This window comes from Doryrhamphus excisus, linkage group LG16 (genome assembly GCF_037039965.1).
Source record: "Doryrhamphus excisus strain RoL-2023G ecotype Guam linkage group LG16, RoL_Dexc_Guam_v1.1, whole genome shotgun sequence".
NCBI lineage: Eukaryota > Metazoa > Chordata > Actinopteri > Syngnathiformes > Syngnathidae > Doryrhamphus > Doryrhamphus excisus.
This window is the reverse complement of record NC_136372.1, coordinates 18,328,251-18,354,169: the sequence shown is the minus strand read 5'-3', so window position 1 is coordinate 18,354,169 and position 25,919 is coordinate 18,328,251. Positions and strand designations below refer to the sequence as shown.

Here is a 25,919-nt window from a genome sequence, read left to right as displayed (position 1 = left end):
TATGGGCTGTGATTATGTTAAAAATGTATTTAGAAGGTTGGAAACAGATTGTGTTTGCTCTAACTAGAAAAATAAGCAAAGTCCTGTATCATAGTTTGGGTTGGAAGCAGTTAACCAGGATAACTTGCATTTCCTGAGCAAATAGAAGTTATTCAATGCAGCATGTCCGTCATACTTTTGGAAGTCACTAGAAAAGCGGAGCAGCGTACTGTACTGTACTGTACTGTACTGGATGTACTGTCGGGGATAACGAGGGTAAAGGTCATCCATCCAACAATCCTCGCTAGCGCATCAATGATGTATCCCAAGTGTGCGTTGTGGAGCTGATGTATCGCATCAGTCGGAGTATCAGCAGTCTGTTTTTCTTAGCCAAGTCGTCCGTTAGCCACTGAATTAGCGCAGCGATTTATTGCACTGATTTCTTCCTGCTCTGTTGTGGTCCAACATTTTTGCATATGTTTGGACTGAGGCAGGGTATTGAACGGGTTGGGGAAATTCCCATGTCAAGACGGAATCAATTATTCATTCAGTGGCACAGAGGGCTGAGCGACACCGCTAACGGAGCCGGGAGATTAAGGACAACTTTGAAGGCGTCCCTAATGTATATTTTGTTTCACCCGTGCGAGCCAAATGAGCCTTCTTGTCTGTCTTCCAAGCACATTGAGGCCGTGATGTCACCCGCAGATTTTAAAACGCCATCCCAAAACAGATGCCGCTGCCGATTTATGGCAGGCGCGGATTGTTTGCAGAGCTTTTAGGTGCACGGCAGCGTCTGTCGGGGCTCCGCTGAATGAACAGCGAGATGAGGAAATGCATGGAAAGAAAGACATCATCACTTCTTGGACTTCTTCATCCATAAGAAGTAATCAGAGCGACTGGAAGAACAACAAATAGACGGGATTGAATCGTTTTCAGTTTGAGCCATCAAATCCAATAAAAGCCCGGCGTGGCCGACCCCAGAGATTTAGGATTTCTTCGACTGAGACGCCGTAGCCGCTGTGTCTGTGTCAACAACGTAGAGTATCTCCGCCAGTGGAAAGCTCTTTCTCAACCTCAGCGGGACACTTTCCATACCTCTGAAGCCCACGTGGAGCTCATGTTTGCTTTCCTTCTCCTCATCATGAATTTTTCATGGGGCTCACTGTGACATATTTCATGTGTTTCCGTTATACACGCCACATAAGGACGCTTCTGCGGGGGAATGTTTGCTTCTGCCCGACTGTGACATTTCATTATTATCTGTTTACTCCTGCCGTGTTGGAAAAGACCCATGTCGGATTGGATTATTTCTAATGTATCCATTTTGCCGCTATATTCCACATAGTTCATTTCATATTTATGATATTTTGTTATTTTCATCGCAAATCCATTCATTCGTCCACTTTTTAGCCTAACCCTTATCCATTGTTTGTTTAGCCAACCGTGTATACGTCTTAACAACGTAAACATCCATTTTCGAAAAATCTACTGTGGGGACAAAATATTGCCGGGCTGACACTGTCTGTCATCGTTGAAAAAATGATAATACACAGTGTCCACTTTCCACCCAAAAAAATAACTCTTAACTACCGTATTTTACGGATTATAAATTGCTCTTTTTTCATAGGTTGGCTTTTCCTGCGACTTGTACTCCAGAGCGACTTATAAATGAAAACACTGTAAAATACGGTAGAAAATACGGTATATATGTACCTGGTTTTCAGTTTTGCTCCTAACTTTGAGCATTAATAACGTCTACCGACGATGGCCGCTCCGCCCAACGTAACGACCGTAAGTAGAACGGGACGATGATGAACGGCCAAGACCGCTCCAAACCGCTACACTACAACATCATCGGAAGCAGTTCGGAGAACATGACAAAAACTTTTTTATGAAGTACATCTAGTCACCAGAAATGTCGTAGGTCCCGTGAGGCGAATATGAACTCTGAGAAACAAACAGGCCCCATTTCTAATAGTGTTTAAGTGACAAGGGCCTGCACTCAAGATTCTGAAGGCCCCGGGCAGATTAGATTAACATGGCAGCAAAATGAAGCTGAAATCTAGAGTACCTTTGGCTACACTTTGGATTTCCCCACAAAGAGTCCTTTCCCCCGTCCTTCTTGAAGTCCCAGTCCAATTAGGACCCTGGAAAGCAGAAGGAGGTCAGCAGATGTGACATTTCCAGCTATTGACTGAGCCCAAAATATACCCGACTTAGGTAAGACTTAGGTAGCGTGTCTGTGGCCTGTAGGTCGAGGGGGCCGGGTGGGGGCGGATTAGCAAGGTGTAGTGGAGTTTTAACTAAGCCTCCGGTGGCCACTCAGGACGTGACCCCCCCTGTTTGCGAGCGTACATCAATACCGTCTGTGTGGATGGATTGGGAGAGGTGTCTTCTAACTCTCCGTAGAACCAATCTGTGCTGAAATCCGAACCTGGTAGAGTCACACTAGCTGTTGGTAATGGCTCTGCACTTGGTAGCTTCTGAAAACGCCGCGCCGTCTTGGGAAAAGCCCGTCGATGGGGAGACAACCAAGCGGGGAGCGGAGACCAATTTGTGGGACATCTGACCTGACTGTGGTGGGTCCAGATGACCTCCATAACGCCGCAAGGAAGGCAACCCGAAGGCAAGACGTTCCGACTGTATCATCGACAACCTGTGGTTGGCGAGGAAAGACGACGGTGGTAGCTAACGGTGGTTAGCATTGCTAATCAGTTCCAGAAGGTCATACTCTAACGTCAATGTACTTCATACTTCATACTTCATACATTTGTTATTTCTGACTCAACACAAAACACGTTTTTATGGTTTTCCAATTATAGTTTTATTATAGATTTTTATTATAGTTTTAATGATAAAGGGGGGGTGAAAAAACGATTCCTACTTTACTGTGAGTTAGCGCCTCAATCCAATAGTATTTATCACCTTCTGGCACATGCAACTTTCTTTGCCCCCGCTGTGGGTTATTTTGAAGCCGTGATGAATAAGAAAGGCAATAATTTTCCTCCCCTGTGCATGCTAGGCTAGCCTAATTGGAGATTCTAAACAGTTCATCGGCGTGAATGTGAGTATGTGTGCACGTGCCAACTAGTCCAAGGTGACCCTTGATTCTCCAGCTGGGGTAGACTCCAGCCATCCAGGCCCTGAATGCGTACCGGTGGTATATGAAATGGATAGAATTAGTATCTAAATTAGAGCTGCAATAGTTAATCAATAATTAATCGCTGATACAATTAATCAACTTTTCTGGTCTTGTTTTTTTTATATACACATGTTAATATCTTGGGATTTCAGACTCTCTAATGTGAATATTTTAATATTTCCTTGGTCATCCACGACAGCAGACTGACTATCTTTGTGTTTTGGGCAAAGCAGGACTTTAACCCGCGTCACTTTGGATTGGGATGAACATTTTTGTCTTTTTTCTCACATGTTGCGGACCAAATCACTTATTGTTTGTATTCGTATTGATTAGTCTCGGGCCGCTTAGCCAATTACGAGATTAATCCAAACAACATGCTTCCGATTAATCGACTAAGAAAATAATTTTGAGTTGTCAGCTTGCTTTACTCTCATATTCATATATTCATGACAAATAATGATTACAAAGAATAGATCTTCTGCTTATTGACATGCAAACCCCAGTCCAGCGTATGTTTAAACCCGGCTTCCCCGCCAAAATAAATGTATGACAACTAAGGATTGACCGATACATCAGCCGGCCGATATATCGTGCTGATATTTGTGTTTTTTACTTGAATCGGTAACGGCCGATATGCGCGTGGATTCGCCGATATAACTTGAGACCTGTAATATTTCTTATCGTTGTCATTTTTTCATATAAATTGAGGAAGCAAAAGCAGTATCGGCCCAAGGAAAATCAGCCATCGACTCAGGGTGATGGAAAAAAAATCGGTATCGATATAAAAAAAAAACATCGGTTGATCCCTAATGACGACTAAAAATGTTTGATCGTTAAAAAGTTAGATTTTTATAATTTCTATCATCCGAAATTGACGCGTCTCGTAAGAATAAAAACGCGTCTCCACTTGTTTGAGTCAAGTATCACAATTTATTACAAAAACTAGAAGTTCTTCATCTGTCTGTGCCGCCATGCTTTAAGCATATACGTAACAATGCAGTATAAAATCTCCACCCCAAAGGTCCGATAGGAAAAGCAAAGATCAGAGATGCTGACGCAGCATTTACACACGTTAAGACATGCTGTTACTGTACAGAGAACATTCCCGCTAATGTACAAACATCTGCAAGTCATCATCATCATCATCATCATCTATGGATTGCATTTCAGGACACGTTCGCCTCATGGAAAGTGTCAGGATAAACACCTTTATGTCGCGTTAAATTACAAGAAAACCACCAGGAACGCACACACAGACGCACACACACACACACAGACACACACTCATGAATGTGCTGAGATTCTTTGCAACAGCCCAAGGCACTCAGGCTCGAACGTTGGCAATGGACGTGTCACCCTTCACACAAAGCAGTCAGCAGCAGAGAATGAAAAGAAGGGGAGGAGTAAAATGGCCCACGAGGAACCCATCGTCCAACTTGTCCACTTTGTCCACGTTGTTCAACTTGTCCACTTTATCCACTTTGTCCACCATGTCCATTGTCACAGTGAAAATCCCTGGCAATGAAGAACGGGAAAGGAGCGATGAGAGGAAGTTGTTTTGTTGAGTTGTATGACATCAAAGTTGTGTCGGCCAAGCCTGCGTGAGCTTCTGCATCTCGCCATCTTTCATTTTCATCTCTGAGGTGAGCCAAGTCAGACAAGTGAGACCGTACATAAAGACGTGCATTAAAGCACCACATTTTAATGAGATCTTTCATTGACATTTCTTTGGAGTATGGAGACCAACTCCCATTTCTACCCTCTCAAATATTTGCCTCCGATGCCTCCGATTCCTTTCATCCACTCTGGTGACCGGATTGACTCATCTCTTCTCTCCTGGTGCTTCAGTTGAGGTGGCGGCAGGCTTCGAATGTCCACTTCGAGGCACCTCCGTAAATCTCGAGGCTCGTTTCCAGCCATGCAAAAACATTGCCCACTTGTGCTTTGCTGCTGCACGTGGCCAGATTATAAATCTCTCCCACGGATAGTTTCCGATCCCAGATGTGAAAGTTGGCCAGATCTCCAACGAAAGCTTGCGTGGCGTCGAATCCTCCTCCGTACGTGTCCTGTTGGAAAGGCCGATGAAGTTAGTCCCATAAATGAGCTCAATTCTTCAGTAAAAGTGGCCAATTAAAAAATGATGTGGCCGTAAAATGAAATCAAATTCCAATTTGCTAGCCTGAATGTCATGCTGACGGAGTGCCTACGAGCTAAAGCATAATATTTGTCAAACGGTCATTCTTCAATGTGAGTGGTTTGGACTGCTGCCACATTGCAAGGGGGTCCCTTGTTTGAGTCCAGTTTGGGTCCTTTTGGTCCTAACCAAAGTATTCCACTTGGTCCTCAACCGTTGGTAGTGCAGCAGGTAGAACGCCAATAACTGAATGAACCTTTGCACATACTGCAAATGAAACTACCATAATTGTCGATGTATAAGACGCACTGGCGTTTAAGCCCCACCCACTAAATTTAAAGTGAAAAACAGATTTGTACATACATAAGCCACACCGGACTTTAACCCGCACATTACTCAATATAACAGTCTGACTCAAAGAGCGCTAAAATCATCACACAGCAACTTACCACTCAAAAGCTAGATAAGAAATATACAAGGCAACTAGCAATACAGGTTTAAAATAAAAAGCATTTCATTGGTTATTGCTGCAATGACGTCAGTCTCCCACTCTACTCTGGACTCCTCTGGCTCCCTCTGGTGGACCTAAATAGTATTTTCTCATATAACAACGTTCTGTCCATACAGAGGAGGAATACTTCAAATGTACAGTAATACTTCGTATTGCGGTGAATTGGTTCCAGACTCGACATTCCCAAATGTGTAAAGGCGCTACAGGTTGATGGGCATAAGACGGTATTTACCTGCTCTTGACCCAGGATCAGCAAGCCTTGGGGTTTGATAGGATGGTACGGCGCCAGATTCTCACCGCTCCCCCTTTTGACGCCATCTTGGAAAGCTTCCCAAACCCCATCCCGCGTGGTCCACGTCACGCAGATATGATGCCACTTGCCATCGTTGATCAGGAAGGGCAGTTTAGCGACCTTGAGGGCGGTGCAGACACAGTGTCAGCGCCGGAACGACAGTCGGAATACCATGGGAATAAAACATCTCCTGCAAACACCTTATCATTAATGAGTATCTCCATGGGGTTGTTGCCCCATTCAATGAGGACCAACTCGTTGGCCTGGCCGGGAACGGCGTAGGAGAAAGGCGTGCCCACTCCTGGCGAGGCGTTGGACTTGAGCCACATGCAGACGGTGAGGGCGTACATCTCGGGCAGACTCTTCTTCACCTTGGCGTACATGTAGTTGGTTCTCAGCGGGAAAGTCAGCTGGAATTTATCCAGAGGCCTGTTTTCTCGCTGACCTGGTAAGAGGAAGGAGAAATGTGTTTGCATGGCGTTTATTTTGCACCGCGCGGTATCATCTTGTGGGAGGCTGCATCAGTTTATCAACAGGACAAGCGCTCCCCGAAGCTCCCCAAAGCCATCCCTGTTCCCATTTTGGGAGCGAATGTTGACGGTTATTTTCTAATGTGCGGTGTGAGTGTATGAGTTTCACTTTCTTTTCGCTTTCCAGATCACCTAACCGTGTGAAACTGGCCTGCCTCGTAATGGGAGCCTTATTGTGGGTCCCTCTTGCTCTGTTACAGCCCTGCCTAGTTCCCCTGATCCACCCTTGGCTCAAACGAAGATGTGCAAAATGACGCCCAGACCGTCACCTCCACGTGCAGCCTGACTCCGAAGACGCTAGGAGTGAGCTTTCTGAGCCGTCTAGACCTGGTTCTCAACCAGGTCACGGTACCAACGTTACCCACCCAGTTCAGTCACCTTCACCCTGGGCTACAACTAAGATGTGCAGAGTTGACAGCGCTAGCCATTGAGCTAAAAGACACTAGGGAGTGGGCTATTCTCTTCACCATCGCCAACTGAAATACAAACAAATTGGCAACCAATACTTTGCTTCCAGAACCAACGTAATCGGTGAAATTTCCCTCAGTAGGATTTCTTATTCATAAATGGAATATTTTCAAAGTTCAAACCCATCTACAACATTATTAGAGCCCTCTCGACATGAACTAACACCCCTACAGTCACCTTTACCAATTCGTGGAGGAGCTGAGTGGGTGGGGTGGACAGGAAGTGATATGGTGGATTCAGATTTGAGTTATAGCTCAGCATAGGGATTATTGTGCTTATCATTCAATCCCACATTAATTTCCTGTTGTTTCGGCGTCTTGCTAAACCTTACAGTAAGACTACTGACACCTAGTGGCCATTGTGGAATATTACAGTCTTTGATGTGTCTTCTGAATGCCTTGTATTTGTATTTCCATTTCAATGCTTGAAAATACTTAATATAGGAAGGTAAAATTGGCCGCCCCCCCTTGGGGATTTACATTGGATTTCTACATTACACAACAAATCCACAACCGTGATGCTCCAGATTTGCTTTAATCTCGATTTGATAAATACATCAGAGCAGCGCTGACGTTTTTAACCTTTATCTCGTCATTCATCTCGGCTCTCGCCGCCGCACACAAAGTACTGGTGGCGTCTGCCACGTGGTCATGTGATCTATCCAAAGATATTCCCAATCCGGCTAACGGCCACCCCTACCTTTCTCCAGGTCTGTGATCCTCTGGTGCAGCGACGTGAGGGTGGACTCCACTCTCCCACGCTGCTCCGTCTCATTCCGGAGTCCAGGTTTTCCCTCCTCGATGCTGTTGACTCGGGACAACACCTGCTTCTCCAAGTCGTCGATTTTGCTTTGGAGCAGATCTTTCAGGCTGTTGGCCTGCACCGAGTTGTTACCTCGACTGAATTGCTGACCAAGGGAAGAAAGATCAGGAAGGTCAGGACTACACTCAGCAGCCATGCTAGCAAATAGTGCTAATATTGAATTTAGCTTGCTCTGATTGTCCCTCCCTTTTTTTTTGACGTTTTATTTTCCCACACGTCTACAAAGAGATGGCATTATTACATTCATAATATTTGGAATATCTATAACAGGGGTGGTCACAGTGTGACCAAATTGGATACTCCAGAGACATTGAAGGCAGACTCACATGCCCAGACACTTAAGGCTACTTGAGTACGTGGAGTCTCCATAAAGGACACACTGTAGCATTCTAAAAAACTAATTTACACAAAGCCTAAAAAATAAAAATAAAACAGTAGTAAAGGGGAAAAAAATGACAAAAATCAGCAGTAATTTTACAAGAATAAAGTCAAAATATTAAAAGGATGGATTAAGGATTAAGTGTAATAAGAAATGACCCCAGCTCCCTGACCGAGCATTAGCAAAGGCGTCATCCTACCTCCAGATTCTCCAGCCTCTGCTTGAGCGACTGCAAAGTCTGTGAGAGTTGCGCCAAAGTGTCGGCGGGGCCCCTGGAAACATCCCCCATGGTGTTTTTGGTCCCGGCCTCTTTCCTCCTGCCCCCGGGCCGCCCGTCCCCGGCCTCGGAGCCGCTCTGGCTCTCGCACCGCGCCAACTTTGAGGTCAATTCTCGAATAGTCTCTTTTTGGTTGATGATGGTCTCCTTCTGCTGCAGGACCGTCTCCCTCAGCTGCACCACCGTGCTTCTCAAGTCCTCGCCGGGGACGCTGTTCTGCAAAGTGGCCGCGCATATGTCCACGTCCTTTGGGACCGAGGTGCAAATGAATTGCGTCTGTCCTCCAAAGTCTTGGCATGAACTCTGCAAAAAGAGGCAAGAAAATAGACAAAATCTCCAAAAGCTGCCATTTTCCGTAGCCTGCATATTGCTTGGGAATTTCTGGGTTTGGGATTTGCTTTGTCGGGGAGAAAAGCGGCGCCGCAGTGACTTAGCGCGTGTAGTGTAATCCGTGTGAGGAAGAGGAGCCGTTTTATACGGAGAGCTCGCTTGTGCGCAGAGCAGCTTCACTGCATCACCACCGGAGGGGAGGGAATCTCAGTCCCTCATTAATAAGCACCGGAGGCGGCGTCATTTCCTAAAGAAGACCCCCCCCCCCCACCACCACCACCACCACCACCACCACCTCACCCCCACCCCGTTTTGTTCACGTGGTCTCACGTGTTCAATTTTTTATCACTTCCACTTTGCCTTGTTATTGTGTGTGTGCATGGCGGGAAAACCACCGCAGCCAACAGCTCCTTGCTCACTCGCTCAGCACCAGTTGGGCTTCAGCACCAAGGACAGCTCCATCCAAAGAATTGGCCTTTAATTGTGCTTTTTACTTTTTCTTTTACTTTTTGTTTCCGTTTAACACAAACAGTCGCAGTAGCAAGACGTCTTTACGATCCCAACAGTCAGTTCAGTCCTCCTCAGCAACCCCACAAAAAAGCAATTTATGGCATCCTTAATCCAGGAAGGACGAATTTATGACCCCCCTTTGTCTATTCAGCAGGCATCATTCAGTTAATGCCCAGAATAAAATCAAAACATTCAATCAGCAATAAAATTCTATTGGCGCTTGAAAGTGGATTTATTAGCAAAGACGAACAGGGAGACATAAACGGGACGAGTAACAAACGTCAGCGTGCGCGGCTGTAGGGGACCGCTTGGCTGAAGTTAGACGGTAGATGATTTCTATGCGGCGCACCTTGAAATCTAAACGTCTCATATGCTGGAGGGGTAGCATCTCTTCATCTCTATGCCAGCTTTATATGTCCTACATCATAGAGTAAAAAAAAAAAGACCTCTCCTCCCTTTGCATGTGGAAGTGGTACATTTTTAGCTTCTAACGTTTTCCTTTCATTTGAAACCCTTCAAGGTTACAATAAATAAATCGGATACCCGCGACCCTAGTGAGGATAAGTGGCCTAGAAAATGGATGGCTGGATAAAGTAGTTAGTTTCCTAGCATGCTTTCCTTAAAGAGGCAGACTTTACTTGTGACCATGCCAAGAGTTGCTCAGTGTGGTGTAAACAAGAATAATAGGAGTGTAAACATGGCTATAGGGGTGTTATTTCATGTCTACATGGCTCTAATAATGATATTTTTAAAAACAAACTACACAAATATTCAAAGTATTGATATTTAATCCTACTTCCCACTTAAATTCACTTATCGCAGTCGGGTCTTGAACCAATTAATCACAATGAACGAGGGATGAATTTATTAGCATTGACGACCACGTCATATTACACTTTATTCCTTGAAATTGTAATTATTCCCATATTCCCGTGTTTCCTTTTGGCTTCCGCTGTTGAATTCCGTAATGTTTCAGCTTCCGCTGGAGGTTCCAGTTGTGTCGCGTGGCAAAAGCGGCGGTGGTGCCGGGCCGTGAGTGTTTAGCAGAGGTGTTGCTCTTCCATTTGACGCGTGCGTCTAGATTTTAGCAGGCAATTCCAGCATGCTTGATTTGCTGACATGCCCCCTTTTATTGTGTCACCGGGGGTTAGACAGTCAAAATGGATGCCGCGCGCTTCGCTGAAAGAGCGCCGCAGAAGCAGGCGCCATAACGGTGGCGTAACGCCACCATCGGTCTTGAAATGTTGATTTAGTTTTATGGTTGCGGTGAGATGACGCAATGACCTTTAAGAGGAATGAAAAGATGCATTTGGTTCCTAAAGCCGCTGTTATCCAAATGGGAAGCACGGAAGTAGATGAGAAAAGTCTTTTAGGCTGTTTAGACGAGCAGGAATGTCATAAGAGAAAATGGATTGAGGGTGATGTAAGCGTCTGGGATGGACGTGTGAAGTGATGAAACAAATTGATATCAGCAAGTATTTGATGACATGCTTCGGGTCGAGGGGATAAAGTGTTCAATGGATTCAGTGATGTAGAAAGAGATTGGGAGCTTGGTGAACTTGCTTACTGGTAACATATACATGTTGGACCTGCTGGCTTGTTAAATTAATTTAGCCTTTAATTACGGGTGTACCAATTGGGGCTAGTAGGGGGGCATTTACTGATTTTTATTGGCCTTTGGCATTTTATAAAATTACTATTAAACAGGAAAATACAAAACAACAGCAAAAATGTTTAGATTTTTTAGAGAATTAGGTAGGGAAAAAATTACAATATTATTATTATTATTATTTTATCATTATTACAGCAGCAAAAATGGCTTTTTACACATAACAACAAGAAAATAATTAATTTTTTTACTGCTCAGCGTCGTACACCATCAGCTTGCAAGTTCTAAAGAACAGGAAAAAGTTTCTTTCAAAGCACCAACACCATCTGGAATTGAGTTTTGTAACCGGAGACCTGGAGGCGACATGATTCACGTCGTCCTGTAAAAATGTCTGCATGGGTGTTTTACACTTTTCTAATTATCAGAGAGCACAACAAACAAACACTTCATGCTAACACTTAATAATATGTGTAATATGTGGGAAAGCCAACGTCCAACAATGTCGACATGCCCCCCCCCCCCCCCCTTGTCAAGTCATTATTACGACTTCCCACACGTCAGCAAACGCCACAGCCAGATGCTTCAAGTGGGCACAACTTCACTTGCGTCACACAAAGTGTGTCTTTTCCCCGCAAAGTAATACTAAGAGGTTCCTACCAGCTGTTGAATACGCTCCGTTGGCCTCTGTGAATATGAAATATTCATGGACTTTGATAGAAGTTGTTTTTCAACCCATGACACAAGCCGATGCTAATCTGGTCCGCATTCTTTCCTCCCAATTATAAACACGGCGCCGCTTCTGCGGAGTTGCGCTGTGGGGTCAGCATCCACCGGCTGTGGCGAGCGCCATCTCCTTAATAATGCATTCAAACCGGTGGAAGCGTGTTATGCAACAATCGATAGTCGCAATCTCGCATGTTGCCCAGAGTGCTGTCCGTGGTGCTGAACGGGCAAACAGGTTTGACGGCACACATTCGTCTTGAGCGTCGAGGAGGAAATTGTTTGAGCTGAGTGGAAAATTGAGATCAAAAATAGGAAAGCTGTCCCTGTTTTTTTTTTCCTCTATCCCAGCTGACTTTTGGTGGGGGGGGGGGTACACCCTGGATTGGTGGCCAGCCAATCACAGGGCACATATAGACAAACAATCATTCCTACTCTCATTCATACAGACTCCAATTAACCAATTACTTCCTGTCACATAATTCATGCATAAAAATGCTTAACTTAACTTTTGCGCCTCTTAAAGGTGCGCCTCTAGGACTAATAATGGGCCGTATTCAACCGCCGAACAGCATGATTCATTCATTCATATATTTTTTCAATTGGTGACAGAGTGAGTGTAAGGTCCATACTGCACGTACTGCATTTGGAACAGTTATTATAACAAAAGTTTTATGACGCCGCCATTTCTGCAATCCCACAGGAGGCAAGCGGCCATTTTGGGGTGTAGTCAGCAGAAGATGCGTCGCGGTTGCCAACAATGCGTAAAAATAGCTAATAGAGTCTGATATATTTCATCCGTTGACAGTAATGAGTCATTTCCCTTAAGGTGCGTGATACTGTATGATTCCATTTTTCATGTTTTATTAAAGTTTTGTGATCTTATTAATTTTTCATCTGCATGAGCTGCGACGCCATCGGAAATGGATACAATGCATCACCTAACATCGGGGATCATCCTCCATCATTACGCGACAGCGTGCTGCTTCCACTGCAGATGATGAGCAAATAGATAAACAAGTGCATAGAACCCCCCCCGCCCCCCCCATTCCGAGAGTCAGGCGTGTGAGGAATTCTAAATATACCGTAGTGGGAATCTTTTATGCTCACTCATTCCTGATTGAATTCCTCCCATCTAATGTGCTGCCAAACGCAAGCCAACTGCCAAGCGCTCAACGTATTCATGGAAGCCAATCCCATGTTTGCGTGTGGCGAAGTGGGCCGGCTCTCGTCATCGCTCAGCACTTTCTTCCCCGAGGTGCATGTTTGGGTTTTATACACTTAGCTTTTATGCTCGCCTTCATCTACTTTACACGTGTTGTGTTCAAAAGGGTGTTTTCATTCGGTTACTTAGTAACTTAGAAGATGGAGAAGTACGGCTTCCACAGCAAACCTCATGGAATTGAGCTTTATCATGCAGGTACACAGTTGGTAGTACATGTGCACGTTTCTACGTGTTCACTAAATTAGAGCAGTTTTATGCGGCGAGTCTCTGGTGACTTGCTCTCTTTTATTAAGACTTGGGCTTCACGCTCAGACGGGTTCCTATCCAAACAAGACTTGCTGATTTGACCTCAACGTCACCTTGGTTTTCCTCAGTCGTGATGTCACTACGTTGTGGAGTTTGGAAATCTTCGGAGATTTTCTTATCACTACAGATCTCGACTCAGAGATGGCTAATTAAAGTGAAAGGGAAATATAAATAACATGTGATGTGGTGGTGGTGCTGCATTGGTGATGGCGTTGGTGGTGGTCAACGTTTCTGGTTCTGTAACACCGTGGGGGCGTGTGCACGGTATCACATTATGGGGGCGTGTGCACGGTATTACACTATGGGGGCGTGTGCACGGTATTACACTATGGGGGCATGTGCACGGTATTACACTATGGGGGCGTGTGCACGGTATCACATTATGGGGGCGTGTGCACGGTATTACACTATGGGGGCATGTGCACGGTATTACACTATGGGGGCGTGTGCACGGTATCACATGGGGGTGTGTGCACGGTATCACATGGGGGTGTGTGCACGGTATCACACGGTATCACACCACAGGGCGTGTGCACGATATCACATGGGGGCGTGTACACGATATCACATGGGGGCGTGTGCACGGTATCACACTATGGGGGCATGTGCACGGTATCACACCACAGGGCGTGTGCACGGTATCACATGGGGGTGTGTGCACGGTATCACATGGGGGTGTGTGCACGGTATCACACTATGGGGGCGTGTGCACAGTATCACATGGGGGCGTGTGCACGGTATCACACTATGGGGGCGTGTGCACGGTATCACATGGGGGCGTGTGCACGGTATCACATGGGGGTGTGTGCACGGTATCACACTATGGGGGCGTGTGCACAGTATCACATGGGGGCGTGTGCACGGTATCACACTATGGGGGCGTGTGCACGGTATCACATGGGGGCGTGTGCACGGTATCACATGGGGGCGTATGCACGGTATCACATGGGGGCATGTACACGGTATCACATGGGGGCGTTTGCACGGTATCACACTATGGGGGCGTGTGCACGGTATCACACTATGGGGGCATGTGCACGGTATCACATGGGGGCGTGTGCACGGTATCACATGGGGGTGTGTGCACGGTATCACATGGGGGCGTGTGCACGGTATCACATGGGGGTGTGTGCACGGTATCACACTATGGGGGCGTGTGCATGGTATCACATGGGGGTGTGTGCACGGTATCACACTATGGGGGCGTGTGCGCGGTATCACATGGGGGCGTGTGCACGGTATCACATGGGGGCGTGTGCGCGGTATCACATGGGGGCGTGTGCGCGGTATCACATGGGGGCGTGTGCGCGGTATCACACCACAGGGCGTGTGCACGGTATCACATGGGGGGGGTGCTGTGTGTTTTCCACTCCATTTCGTACGCCCACACGCTACAGTCAGTCGAGGTCTGCTCCTAGCTACTTTGTTAGCGTTGTTGTCGTGACCACATGGGGTCTGCGTGCTGGATCGCACTGAGGGGTGTTCTAATATTTTCTTTCCCTCTTATGGCTGCATGATAAGTGAAGATAACTAATGAATTAAGCTAACTATTGTGAGTATTATATGTGCTACTACGGAAGTGTTTCTTCCATATTTTTGGGAATTTTCCATTGCGCTTCGCTGGATGCTGAGCGCCGGCATCGGCAGGCATCGTGTAGGCGGGAATCTCAACATGTGCACCAACAGCGTGCTGTCAGGGAAGCTGCGGAAGCATGAACCGCTGTCAAGAGGTGCAGTCTAACGAAGGGATGAGCTCTTGCTTAGCAACACAAAGGAAAAAAGCGTCTGAGTCGCTCAAGGTCTGTCTGGCGTCTTCTCTGCAGGAGAGACGGAAGATCCAATCACGCTGGCTCAGGCCTGGCGCCAGAAAAAAAATGGAGGTGGGGAAAAAAGTTGTAGCCGGCCTAACTTGTTTGGATTCCAACTCACCCACACGCTTCTTTGCCGATGGAGGATCCCTGCATGCGTCCGTCCTCGCTCATTGACTAAGTCCAAAACATGATGATGCAATGACTCATTGATGTCGTGTTTTCTTGTTTGATCGTGTGTACAAATGATCAACAACAACCTCCATTATGTGGGTTTTGTTGGCTTCATATCCATAATTTAATACCCCTCCAATTCTATCCATAATAGCCAATTTGGTATGAAATCATATTTGCCATCTCCTTGCATGATATCTAATACACTGCAGCTAATTACCTAGCAAGCAGGCTAGCTAACATTTATAGCGTCATCTCTTACTGTGCATGTGTGTTCAATCCTTGTCATGTGTTACACAGATAGCAAATGTAGTATTTCCTCCAATATGTAGTATTATCTCCTATTTTAACCTCCCCTGCAAGAGCAGTATTTGCTATATCTAGTATTTTATATTAACTATTACTTTGTCATACGCCGGCATGTTTTTACGTCCAGCCAAAAGCTTTTTAAGCTTCGGGATGTCATTTTCATTTGCAACACCTCCGCCCTTGGTTTGGGAACAAAGTCTGACATGGAGCAGCCAGATTGAAAGTGGATGATGTACTTCATTTATCAAAGATGTACTTCATCCAAAGCTATCAGGTCCACTTTGTGTCCTTGCTGAGCTTGTATCGGACCACAGTCATCCTTGACTACGTCACGGTTCAAACATCGCTTTATTAGTCAATAAATGATTACCGTTCCGTGGTTGATTATGGCCTAGGCAAAAAGTCATGTGGCCAAAAATATGTAGAAATATATGTCATATGTAGTATTCTGCTGACTGGCCGTCGGTAATGTTACATTGATGAGACATTACCTCAAATGACATTAATTTCACACTGCATGTAGTCAAAAATGCCATGTCTGACTCCTCCTGTCCAGTGTGGAAGTGGTAACTTTTTGGCTTCTTACTTTGTCCTTATTTCTCACGCCGTTTAAGACACTTTCTTAAGTTTAGTCTACAGGGTAAAAAAGCATATTTAGAAAGTCATGAACAGGTTTGGTTTTCTATGCTCTGTTTATTAAAACTGAATCCTATTAATGGAAATTAGCTGAAAAAGCGGTCATGTCTGGAAATGAGACGACCATACACGGTACTCATCAGTCCGCATCCATGAGTAGTGAGAGTATTAAAAGTGTCTGGCGAGCACGCCGCCATCGAGCCTGCCTGGCCCTGACCTCAGTTAGAGGATCAGGACCAAAGGCATTACATTGATGATGTGTGGGAGACGTAAGCTGAGGTCATGGTCATGTGTCCGTCATACGCAGTGATGGAAGTCAGAAGAGATGAACGTGAGATGAATCGTACTTTTCCCTCAGGAAGTTGGTTCCGTCGGTTCTGTTGTGTAACCCTGCCCACTAAGAAACCAGTCCACCAGATCACTAATCTGTAAAATGGAGTGTTTGCTGCATCTGCTCCATGAGCCATATTGTCTTTGAACTAATTCCGCATGGGAAAGTGCCGAGAATGCTTCTGGAAGCTCGCCCTCTCCGTGGGGAAGGAGGTGAGAGAGTCTTCCCTGTTAGATGTCAACCTTCCTCCTGTTCTGCTGTTTTGTGGGCTCACTGGGAAAAAAAAGTGCTAGAGAAAGTCTTCTGCCGCTAAGGAGTGTCTCGTTCTCTTTTATTGCTCCATTTTGTCTTGTTAATGCGATGAGCGCTCCCCACTGAACGCCACAAGACTCGGCTCTGCTGTCCTCTCAGGCGAGAAACCAGAGCGTCCCCACTCGCACAGCAACATCAATAATAGAAGGGAACCACGCCCCCAGCCACCTCCACTCCACTCCAAAAATAGACCTTCTTTTCTCTTCAATATTTCATCCCTGCTTTCAATCTCTCTATCACTTTTTATCTGGATGTTGACTTCTTAGTCACTGGAAGAGAACTTTTCCACTTCCATGCCATCAAGTATTCGCTTCTGCTGTGGAACTTCAGCCTGGGGGCGGTCCTTGACAGCAACAGGTCCATCGTATTCCGGTTGTTGGGATGATGGAATGGATGAACGGAACAACCTCAAATCAAAGGGAAAAGTGGAGGCTAATCCACGGAAATTCCTTGCGTGGATGGACTCCATCTGCCTGTATGGACTCCATGACAGATGGCTTCCTGAAGGTCCATGATCAATGATGATGATCAATACAAGATTAGATTAAGGTCAGATTGGATTCTGATTGGTTTGAACGTTCGTTTTTTCTCGATCGACAAGCGGATTGGTGCGACATCTACAGTGATGCAGATGCTCCATCGGTTTGTTCTGAGCCGGAATTCAAAGGTCTCAGTTTCTTCTCCGACCATCTCTATGCTTTGGGTGGTGCTGAAGGACAAGACCGTGGCTACCAGCGTCTGAAATGAGGTTCCTGGGTTAGCGATAGGATGAGAACCGTTGATGCCAACGTCATCTGGTTGGGATGCCCCCCTTTGGAGCTGTTCCATCAGACCAGTAGGAGTCCTGGAGGAAAACCTGCAACATGTTGAAGAGACGATGTCTCAACTGACCTTGGAAGTCCTCAGAATCCCCCTGGGAACGGTTCCTGTATGGATGGATGAGTAGAGAGAAGTTCTTTTACTGGGTTGATGTCCTCCATTTATATCTGGCCTGTCTCCTGGTGTCTCCTCCACCCTCTTGACACTGCTAAGAGACACAATGAGCAGTCTGAGCAGGTATCTATGGAAGGATTTGTGGTTAGCATGTTGAGCTGATGTCCTCAAGATGATCTCAGCTCCAGTTATCAGTCTGAAAGCGTTCCTCAGTGGTTTTTTTCCACATGAATGAACTTGCCAAGGCGACTCGAGGAATGAACAAACGCTTCCCGGGAAGACATTTGTTCAGATCATGATCAGTTGTGGGCTCACCACCTCTGAGCAAATGTGATTTGCGTGGAAAGTGATTTCAGCGACAGTGGAGTGCACCTCCTGTGGGTTTCCCTGGGTGGCTTTTAGTTTGAGTTCTTCAGCTGATGTTGCACAAAATGAGTCTCCTGACCTTTCCTTCTGACCGTGAGGAAGGAAGAAGGAGACTCCACAGAGAGATCACTTACTGTTTATTATATAAGGTCTTCTTATGGGGCATGGACCTGCTGATGTTGGATTCCGCTTAACTTAGTTCTTCTCATCCCTGCAAGTTCACTTTTCTGTTGACAACAGGGGGGGGGCTCTGTGACTGATTCGGAAAGCGACGTATGCGTAGCTTCAGGGTGTCATCTTCACCATCACCACCATCACCACCAGCAGAGTTGGGGATTTGTCAGCCCGACCGTCGAAGGTTGGCATCCTGTGGCCCAGGCTAAAAGCTTCGCAGTTTTCCATGGTCCATCTGTCTAGGATCCGTGAATTTAATTTGGGTCCCTTGGGGGCCTTTGTCAAAATAAAACCCCTGATTTTGGTCCAAAACCAAAACATTCAACATGGTTTTGGTTTGTGAACATGGATTCTGGAGACCTTTTCGTAGTTCCGGTCGTGACAGACGCCTCCCCCAAATGCAGTGACGGTCCATGAAATGGTGGCACTAATGAAAGAGTTTTGGGATTTTGTGTTTGGGACCCTTAAATTACACAAATTATCCAACGGGCCCGACGTGCTTTCTAAGTTTTGGTGAATTTACCAATATGTAAGCACCCAAAAGCAGATGTCGTTGGAACGCTATCGTTCAGCGCTTGGGCTCTAATGTCCTCAGAATCCAAATATGCTCATACTGTACATGATCAAGGTCTCACGTTGTTGTTTTGGATATGGATATTGTTTTCATAACATTACATTACCTGCTGTGTACAATAGAGGTAGATCAAGTCAACGACTTCATTTCAAAGTTTTAGACCGCCGGACCGCTTTGTCGACGACTATAACGCTGCCGCTTCAAATGCTTAAACAAGCTCAGTCGTGGAAGCGTAAAGTGCCTGCGTACCCCTCAGACTGATTACCCTTCACGTGTTTTGCCTCAGTACTTTCTTGTAAATAACTGATGAATACACATTGAGGCATAACTCAAGTGTGAAGTCTGTTCAATGAGTCGATCAATGAATTGTATTGTTTTGTAGGCATCTACGTAGAGATGAACAAGAAGTACTTACATGCAACGGCAAGCACAAAACATGCAGACTCTTGAAGGATCCTGATGTTTTATAGCGCCCAACAAAGTCTCACAGATATTTGCTTGAATTCAAAGCCTTTTTAAATGGCATTCACAGCCATCATAAGAATAATAATACCGCTATATTGACAGCATTCATGATGAGCCAATGAAAGAATGATCTATCTGGACGTGTTTGGGAGATTTTTGGTCATAATTTTCTTCTTGGACTGCATCACATTTATATTATTCAAAAGCGTGGCATAACACAACAACATGCCTTTCTGCTCACTTTGTTGCTGTTGTCGCCATGGTAATGTTGTATTCATTTCACACATTCTGTGACAGAATTTTCAGAGTATCAGATCTTGTTCTTTTGCTCTTTGGTCTAGCTTTCCCCGGCATGAGCGAGAGAAAAGTGGACCTTTGACACCGAACAACATGTCAGACACCCGGGAGCGAGCCCACGTTCCACTGATCGATGGAGAAAAGTTTGAATGCGGCGATCAATGGGTGTATGTTAAAGGTAATGTGATACTGTGTGGTCAGCATCACACAACGCCAGGCAACAATCTCTCACTGTAACAACCCAGAGCCGTAATCAATATGATTACGTGTCTCTCCCAAGGACTGTTAGGCCCACACCGAGAAGGAAATCATCGTAAAATCATGTTGTTGTCTTTTCCGCAGACAATATATATTACTGTATTTTCCTCACTAAGTCGCACTTTTTTCAGTTTGGCTGATCCTACGACTTCCAGTCAGGTGCAGTATATATCATGTACATAATATGTACTGTATATCATTCCAGCAGTCACACTTTCCATCTATTGCTTAACATTAGCATGTTAGCATTTGAGCTATTTTATCATACATTGGCATATGCAATTAGCATGCTAACTACTCCCATTGTTTTCAACTGTATACACTTACATAGGCAGTGGGTTCATGTCAGGTATTGGCATGCTAACAGTTTGCATGTTAGCATTGCTAGTATGTTAACATTAGCATGTTAGCATTTGAGCTATTTTATCATATATTGGCACATGCAGTTAGCATGCTAACTACTCCCATTGTTTTCAACTGTATACACTTACATGGGCAGTGTGTTCGTGTCAGGTATTAGCATGCTAACAGTTTGCATGTTAGCATTGCTAGTATGTTAACATTAGCATGTTAGCATTTGAGCTATTTTATCATATATTGGCGCATGCAGTTAGCATGCTAACTACTCCCATTGTTTTCAACTGTATACACTTACATGGGCAGTGTGTTCGTGTCAGGTATTAGCATGCTAACAGTTTGCATGTTAGCATTGCTAGTATGTGAACATTAGCATGTGAGAATTTGAGCTGTTTTATCGTATATTGGCACATGCAGTTAGCATGCTAACTACTCCCACTGTTTTCAACTGTATACACTTACGTACATGGGCAGTGTGTTCGTGTCAGGTATTAGCATGCTAACAGTTATATACAATACATAGTACAGGGTGTCAACTAATTGGTTAGCCGGCTGTTATTGGAACGATCCATCGATGGCAAATATACCAAATTTACATTGGCCGTTGAATAACTTGAACAAGTACAAACTGTAAGTCTCATCCTAACTTTTTGTGCTTTTTCGATCATTTTAGGTGGAGCGCTGCGCCGGGCCTTGATGTTTCTGCGCTTGGACGGCGGTATGTTCAATTACTGCAGCGATGAAACCATGTAAACACATAGATGGCATCGCATTAGCATGCCGCCGACTTCGCCCATGTTGTTCCAGGCGTGCTTTGTACATTTGCTCAACACGAACCTCAATTACATCAGAAGATCAGAGGGAGCCAGGCTAGAAAGTTCCGGCCCGTATGTGTTCTGTCAAATGCTAAAAGCTGCGCCCTCCCAGTGGAGCGTACGTGCGTGGCCATATTCACCAGATGTACATCTTCAAACGCCCTGCGGGGACTTTGCATGCGCATCGCACTACGCCGCTATATTTACTCTTTAAAAGCCCCATTCCTTCTCCATTCAGGACGCTTCTGGAATAGCTCAAACCGTTACATCTTTAACAAAGTGTTTTTTTACAGGCGTGTACCACAAGTATTTGACGTCAAACGGTTTATTATGGTATACTCTGGGACTTCCAGCTCTAAAGGGCCCGTAAAAAGAGAGCTGCATCAATCCTTGTAGCACATTTGTCCACTTTCTTGATGGTTTGACTTCCTGTGGTCCAACATTGAAGGTTACGCTCCAAGTGCCTTGAATGTTACCGTGGAAACAAGCCTGATTAGGATTTGCGGATCGGAATCATACTGTGGTGAACCAGCCCGATGGTTCATGGGTCTGCGTCCTGTTGTAGCATGTTAGCTATTGTAAGCTCAATGGCCGAGTCTGGGGTGTCGTCTTGAAGTTTACGAGTATATAAAAACACCATTCTCTCATTTTGTAGTTGTGGGAGCGAACATTGGCCGGATTGTATGGTTAGCCGTTAGCCTTCTGCAAAAACGCAATTTATTCTATTTCTATATGCTTTCTTTGGCAAAGATCTGCGACTCACTGAAAAAGGGGGTCCACGACCCACCAGTTGAGAATCACCGATGCGAGTGCTGCAAGAATATGGCGTAGCGCCGGCTCCGTGCGAGGCCAGCCATCTATCTCAACATGGCGGGGGCGCTCTCTGAGGCTGGGCCACCTGCCTACGCTGGAGAAACACCTCAGAACTCAGCAACTGTCAATTGAAACTCAATGTGGCTGACGGGTGCCAGCTCCTCTTCGCTTCTTCTAAGCCTTTGCTGCATCGATCAAAGCAAACTGCCTGGCAGGGATTCAAAGTGCAAAACAGCACATTTCTGCAAAGTCAAACTGACCAGTCGCTCAACTTCCTGAAGGTTCAATATTGGGAGAAAGGGGGGAGCTGGCATGGGAAGCCCCCCCAGGAGTGTGCATGAATATAATGAAGGAAACATGTCAGTACACGGTATGTGAGAAATGCTACGTATCGACTGGTCAGAGTACTGCGTTGCAACCCGATGAGCGTGATTTGTGTAAGGTGAAGGTAAATGGTTTGAGAAGCGGCAGCCTTGGATTCCCCAAATCATCTGGGAATTTGATGTACATATTCGCACAGTATATATATTACACGCTAACGATGGATCTGCGCGATTCATCGATAGCGCTGCGCCCGAGATGGATCCATCGTTATCGCACAAATTGATCGATTTCTGCGCTCACGGTAGATATAACTGCCTTGCGCTGGAGACCGATGCTTTGACACTGCGCTGACGATATAATGACAATCGTTGATTTGCTAATTCACAGCCCTACAATGACGGGGTTAGGGGTTAGGGTTGGGGGTTAGGGTTCACACCCCCCCCCCGCCGAGAACGGTAACAAAGTGAACTGCTTGACAATTAATCAAAGATTTGAAATTTGCATCCATCGACTTCTTGTTGATTCTTGTAAGTAACAACGCTCAGCGCTGCCATCTGTTGGCATCTAAATAAACTACACACATCCATCCCCCATCGATCGTGAGATGGATCCATCGTTGGCGCACAAATCGATCGATTTGCGGTAGCCTCCAAGTTATTTCCTTTAAACTTAAAAAGCCAAAAACTTACCACTTCCACACGGATAGGGAGGTTAACTATTAACAGTTATTTAACCTTTAACATGAACATTAATCAAACGTAATATTTTTTTCTGGGTACATGATACCATACAGCATATGCAATGTTTAAATATTAAACTTTCATATCAAGGCGTGGGACTCAAACTAGTGTCGTGCGGGCCACGTGTTTGAGACCCCTGTTTGAGGCCCCTGTTCTAATGAGTACGGCCAAAGTGTAAAGCCTCCAAAGTCCCAGTAAAAAAAGCATCCCTGTTCTCCCTACGGGCGGCTGAGCAGTATTTAACTCCGTGGAAGTGACTCACTTGGATTCCGTGTGGACCTTCATCAGTGTGGACTATCTCAGGCGTTAGACTGGCAGGTCCGGGCCGATGGCGTCTGGCGAAGTGCAGAGGCAGAGGAAGCCCTTATAGACTTTTTCTAGTCTACACTTGCTCGCTCATCTAAATCGTTTTCTCGGTGGCGTCTCACAACTCGAGCTGGAACGGCCGCACAAAGCCAAAGGAAGGCGAAACGGACGCGTGTCGGTGCTGACCGACCCTGACTTCCTGTCTTCCAAGACACTTCTCGCCTCTGTCAACCTATCGATCTGTGTTGCCTTCCTGCTGCTTTGTTTCTTTTCTTTGACCCGGGTCGCGGTGGATGTTTTAAGTCCATCTCTTTCTTCTCTTCTTGCAGGAAATAAACGGAAAGCAGTGATAAATGGACGTTTGGCAGAATGAGATGAATAGAAGACTTTTATCTGTTGATGCCGTCTCATCCGTAAACACGATAGCGTCGGCTTCGTTGGCAACATCGGGAGGGCGGACACGTGTATGACATCTAGAGGTAGACCGCCGTGTTTTATCTTTTCTTTGGAAGTTTTGTGTCATTTCCATACTGAGCACCGAGCGAGATGTAAACATTCTGTCACGTTTTTCTCTGTTTGAAATATTTAGCTCACTTTCTTCAATTTGTAGCTTCTATGCTCGGGTCGAGGGTATGCTGGTGCCTATAGGCAGATAACTATTCATGACTTAATAATGTGAGTATGAAGGTGACTATAGGGGTGCTAGTTCATGTCTGGAGGGCTTAATAATGTAAAACAGTATTTAGAAGGTCGTAGACAGGTTTTCTATTCTTTAACCACGAAGAAGTTTTAAATATATATATATATATTATGAATAATATCCAACCCGTCTACTGAAACGTGTCCCCTCATCTGCTTTGACACTGAATTCCAAGAGTGGAGTCCATAAATATCCCGATTTGGAATGTTTCTTCGCCGGGATCACCGTCAGCTTTGCAAAGCTTCAAATAATGCAGAGGTTTTTACATCCAAGTACGGCACGGCCTCGGAGGCACGACGCGTCAATACGAGCCTGGGCCATGAATGGGGGGGGGCACGTGTGTGCCGAGCGAACTTTCATCCAATCAGGCCCATTAAAAATGTATTCCATTTCATCATTAAACCTACAGAGGATTCACATCTGACAGCCAACCTCCCACAGACAAAATGGTTTGGTCGAGTTCCCGGACAAAAGCCGAAGGAGTCCCCCATCAGCCTCTGGTACGTCCAAGTTAGTGGAGTTTAAATTTGGAAGGTTTCTAGGTTTGTTGAGCACAGTCGTGTGTGGGTGGGGGAGTGTTTATCCTCAGTCGGGCAGCAGCCTTTTAGAACAATGAAATATCATTTATTTTGCCATATACACCATATTGGCTTTTGTTAGCATTTCGGATGATGAATTCTAACGCAGTGGAATCCACCCACAACGCAACTAAAGAGCGCTATATTGTTTTCAGCACTGTTGGCTCCAAAAAAAACACGATTTCCATGAAGTGTGTTGAGCAACAACGTTATGGTGCACAGCAGAATAAACATATGGATACAAATATATATTCTATTCACCTATGTTGCAGCTTCTGCTGTGCATAGTGATCGGGTTTTCCCCCTGGAGGGGGGCAGAGCACCACGGGCCATTTCTTCATGAATAAATGTTTTATGATATGACTTTGTGTATGTTACAACGTTGGTCTTTTACCAGGATTCATTTGTTTCTTAACAATTTTCTCCCCCAAGTTATTATTATGTAGTATTTTTTTACCTTGTTAGTTTAGGATGTTGTCAGGGAGGATTTTGTTCCATTCAGGAGGTCCTGTGTCGATGCTGATGGTCGATGGTGACCCATGCTTCTTCACTCACATGTCCACATAATACGGCTTTCTTCCTGGCTACTACGTATTCTTACGTGTACATATTGTACAACATGAGCACGTAACTAGCGCTGGTGTACTTTTTTTACAGTATGAATAATTCTTGGGAGCGAGCTATAACCAGGATTGCCAGGATTTTTTACTGTTACTATTTTCCTCTGCTAACCTCAGCCCATTTGGCATCAAAGGCCGTTATTTCACCTGCCGCCGTACTTGTCTTGCTTCTCTATTGACATATTGATCACCCATGGTCACCTCCTGGGTTGGCGCATCTTAAGCATTCCCGCTTTGTGGCCATGGAAACCAAAGCCAACATGGATAGAAATGCCAGTTAGGAACGTCGGACACCCCCACATCATTAATAAACGCCGCTGACTTTATTGTAAGTCGTAGAGTTCAAGGTTCAAAGAACCGAAGTCCATTTCTAATCTTCATAATTAAAGCGCCGTTGAAGATAAATGTTAATTAGTTCTATTTCCAATAAGTGCTGCTGCTGTTGGTGTGTGCGTGTATCGCAAGGGAAAGACAGACAAGAGACCTTTGACCCTCATACAAGATGGCGGGGTCACGTAGTCGCATCAAGCTGGTCTACAAACAGCCGACCAGATGCGGCAGTAATGAACCACTCGTTGGACGTCGGTTGGATAGTCCATCCACCTGATATACAAGCTGCATAGCCAACCGCTTATTGAGGATCGTCCCTTGGGAAGAATGAAATGTAGTGACTTCAGCGAGGTGCCGTACTCGGACCAGAAGCTGTCTCTGGGTTTTATGGACTGTTTTTGTATCATTGAAGCTCCTTGCTAATGGGCTTTCCAAGCTAGTCCGGAAAGACTTTCCACTGGTCTA

The 25,919-nt window shown here is 45.4% G+C and overlaps 2 protein-coding genes across 3 annotated transcripts; one reads left to right on the top strand and one right to left on the bottom strand.

The window, feature by feature from the left end:
- Positions 1 to 3,916: 3,916 nt before the first annotated feature.
- On the bottom strand, positions 3,917 to 9,024 carry nptx1l (neuronal pentraxin 1 like). The gene is made up of 5 exons (XM_058050060.2): positions 8,457 to 9,024; positions 7,756 to 7,963; positions 6,259 to 6,503; positions 5,999 to 6,178; positions 3,917 to 5,187 (listed from the first exon to the last, which is right to left on the bottom strand). Exons 1-5 carry the CDS (start codon positions 8,898 to 8,900, stop codon positions 4,966 to 4,968), a joined length of 1,299 nt encoding a protein of 432 aa, XP_057906043.1. The 5' UTR covers positions 8,901 to 9,024; the 3' UTR covers positions 3,917 to 4,965.
- Positions 7,700 to 23,763, top strand: LOC144901851 (uncharacterized). Of its 2 annotated transcripts, none has more exons than XR_013629964.1 (4): positions 7,700 to 7,990; positions 19,658 to 19,791; positions 20,902 to 20,946; positions 23,556 to 23,763. XR_013629964.1 is itself a non-coding variant. In XM_078797148.1 (4 exons), the coding sequence occupies exons 1-4, from the start codon at positions 18,379 to 18,381 to the stop codon at positions 23,597 to 23,599; spliced, it is 306 nt and encodes a 101-aa protein (XP_078653274.1). In that variant the 5' UTR covers positions 18,351 to 18,378; the 3' UTR covers positions 23,600 to 23,763. The 2 variants fall into 2 exon arrangements, 1 of the variants encoding a protein (XP_078653274.1); XM_078797148.1 differs by lacking the exon at positions 7,700 to 7,990 and adding an exon at positions 18,351 to 18,461.
- Positions 23,764 to 25,919: the final 2,156 nt, after the last annotated feature.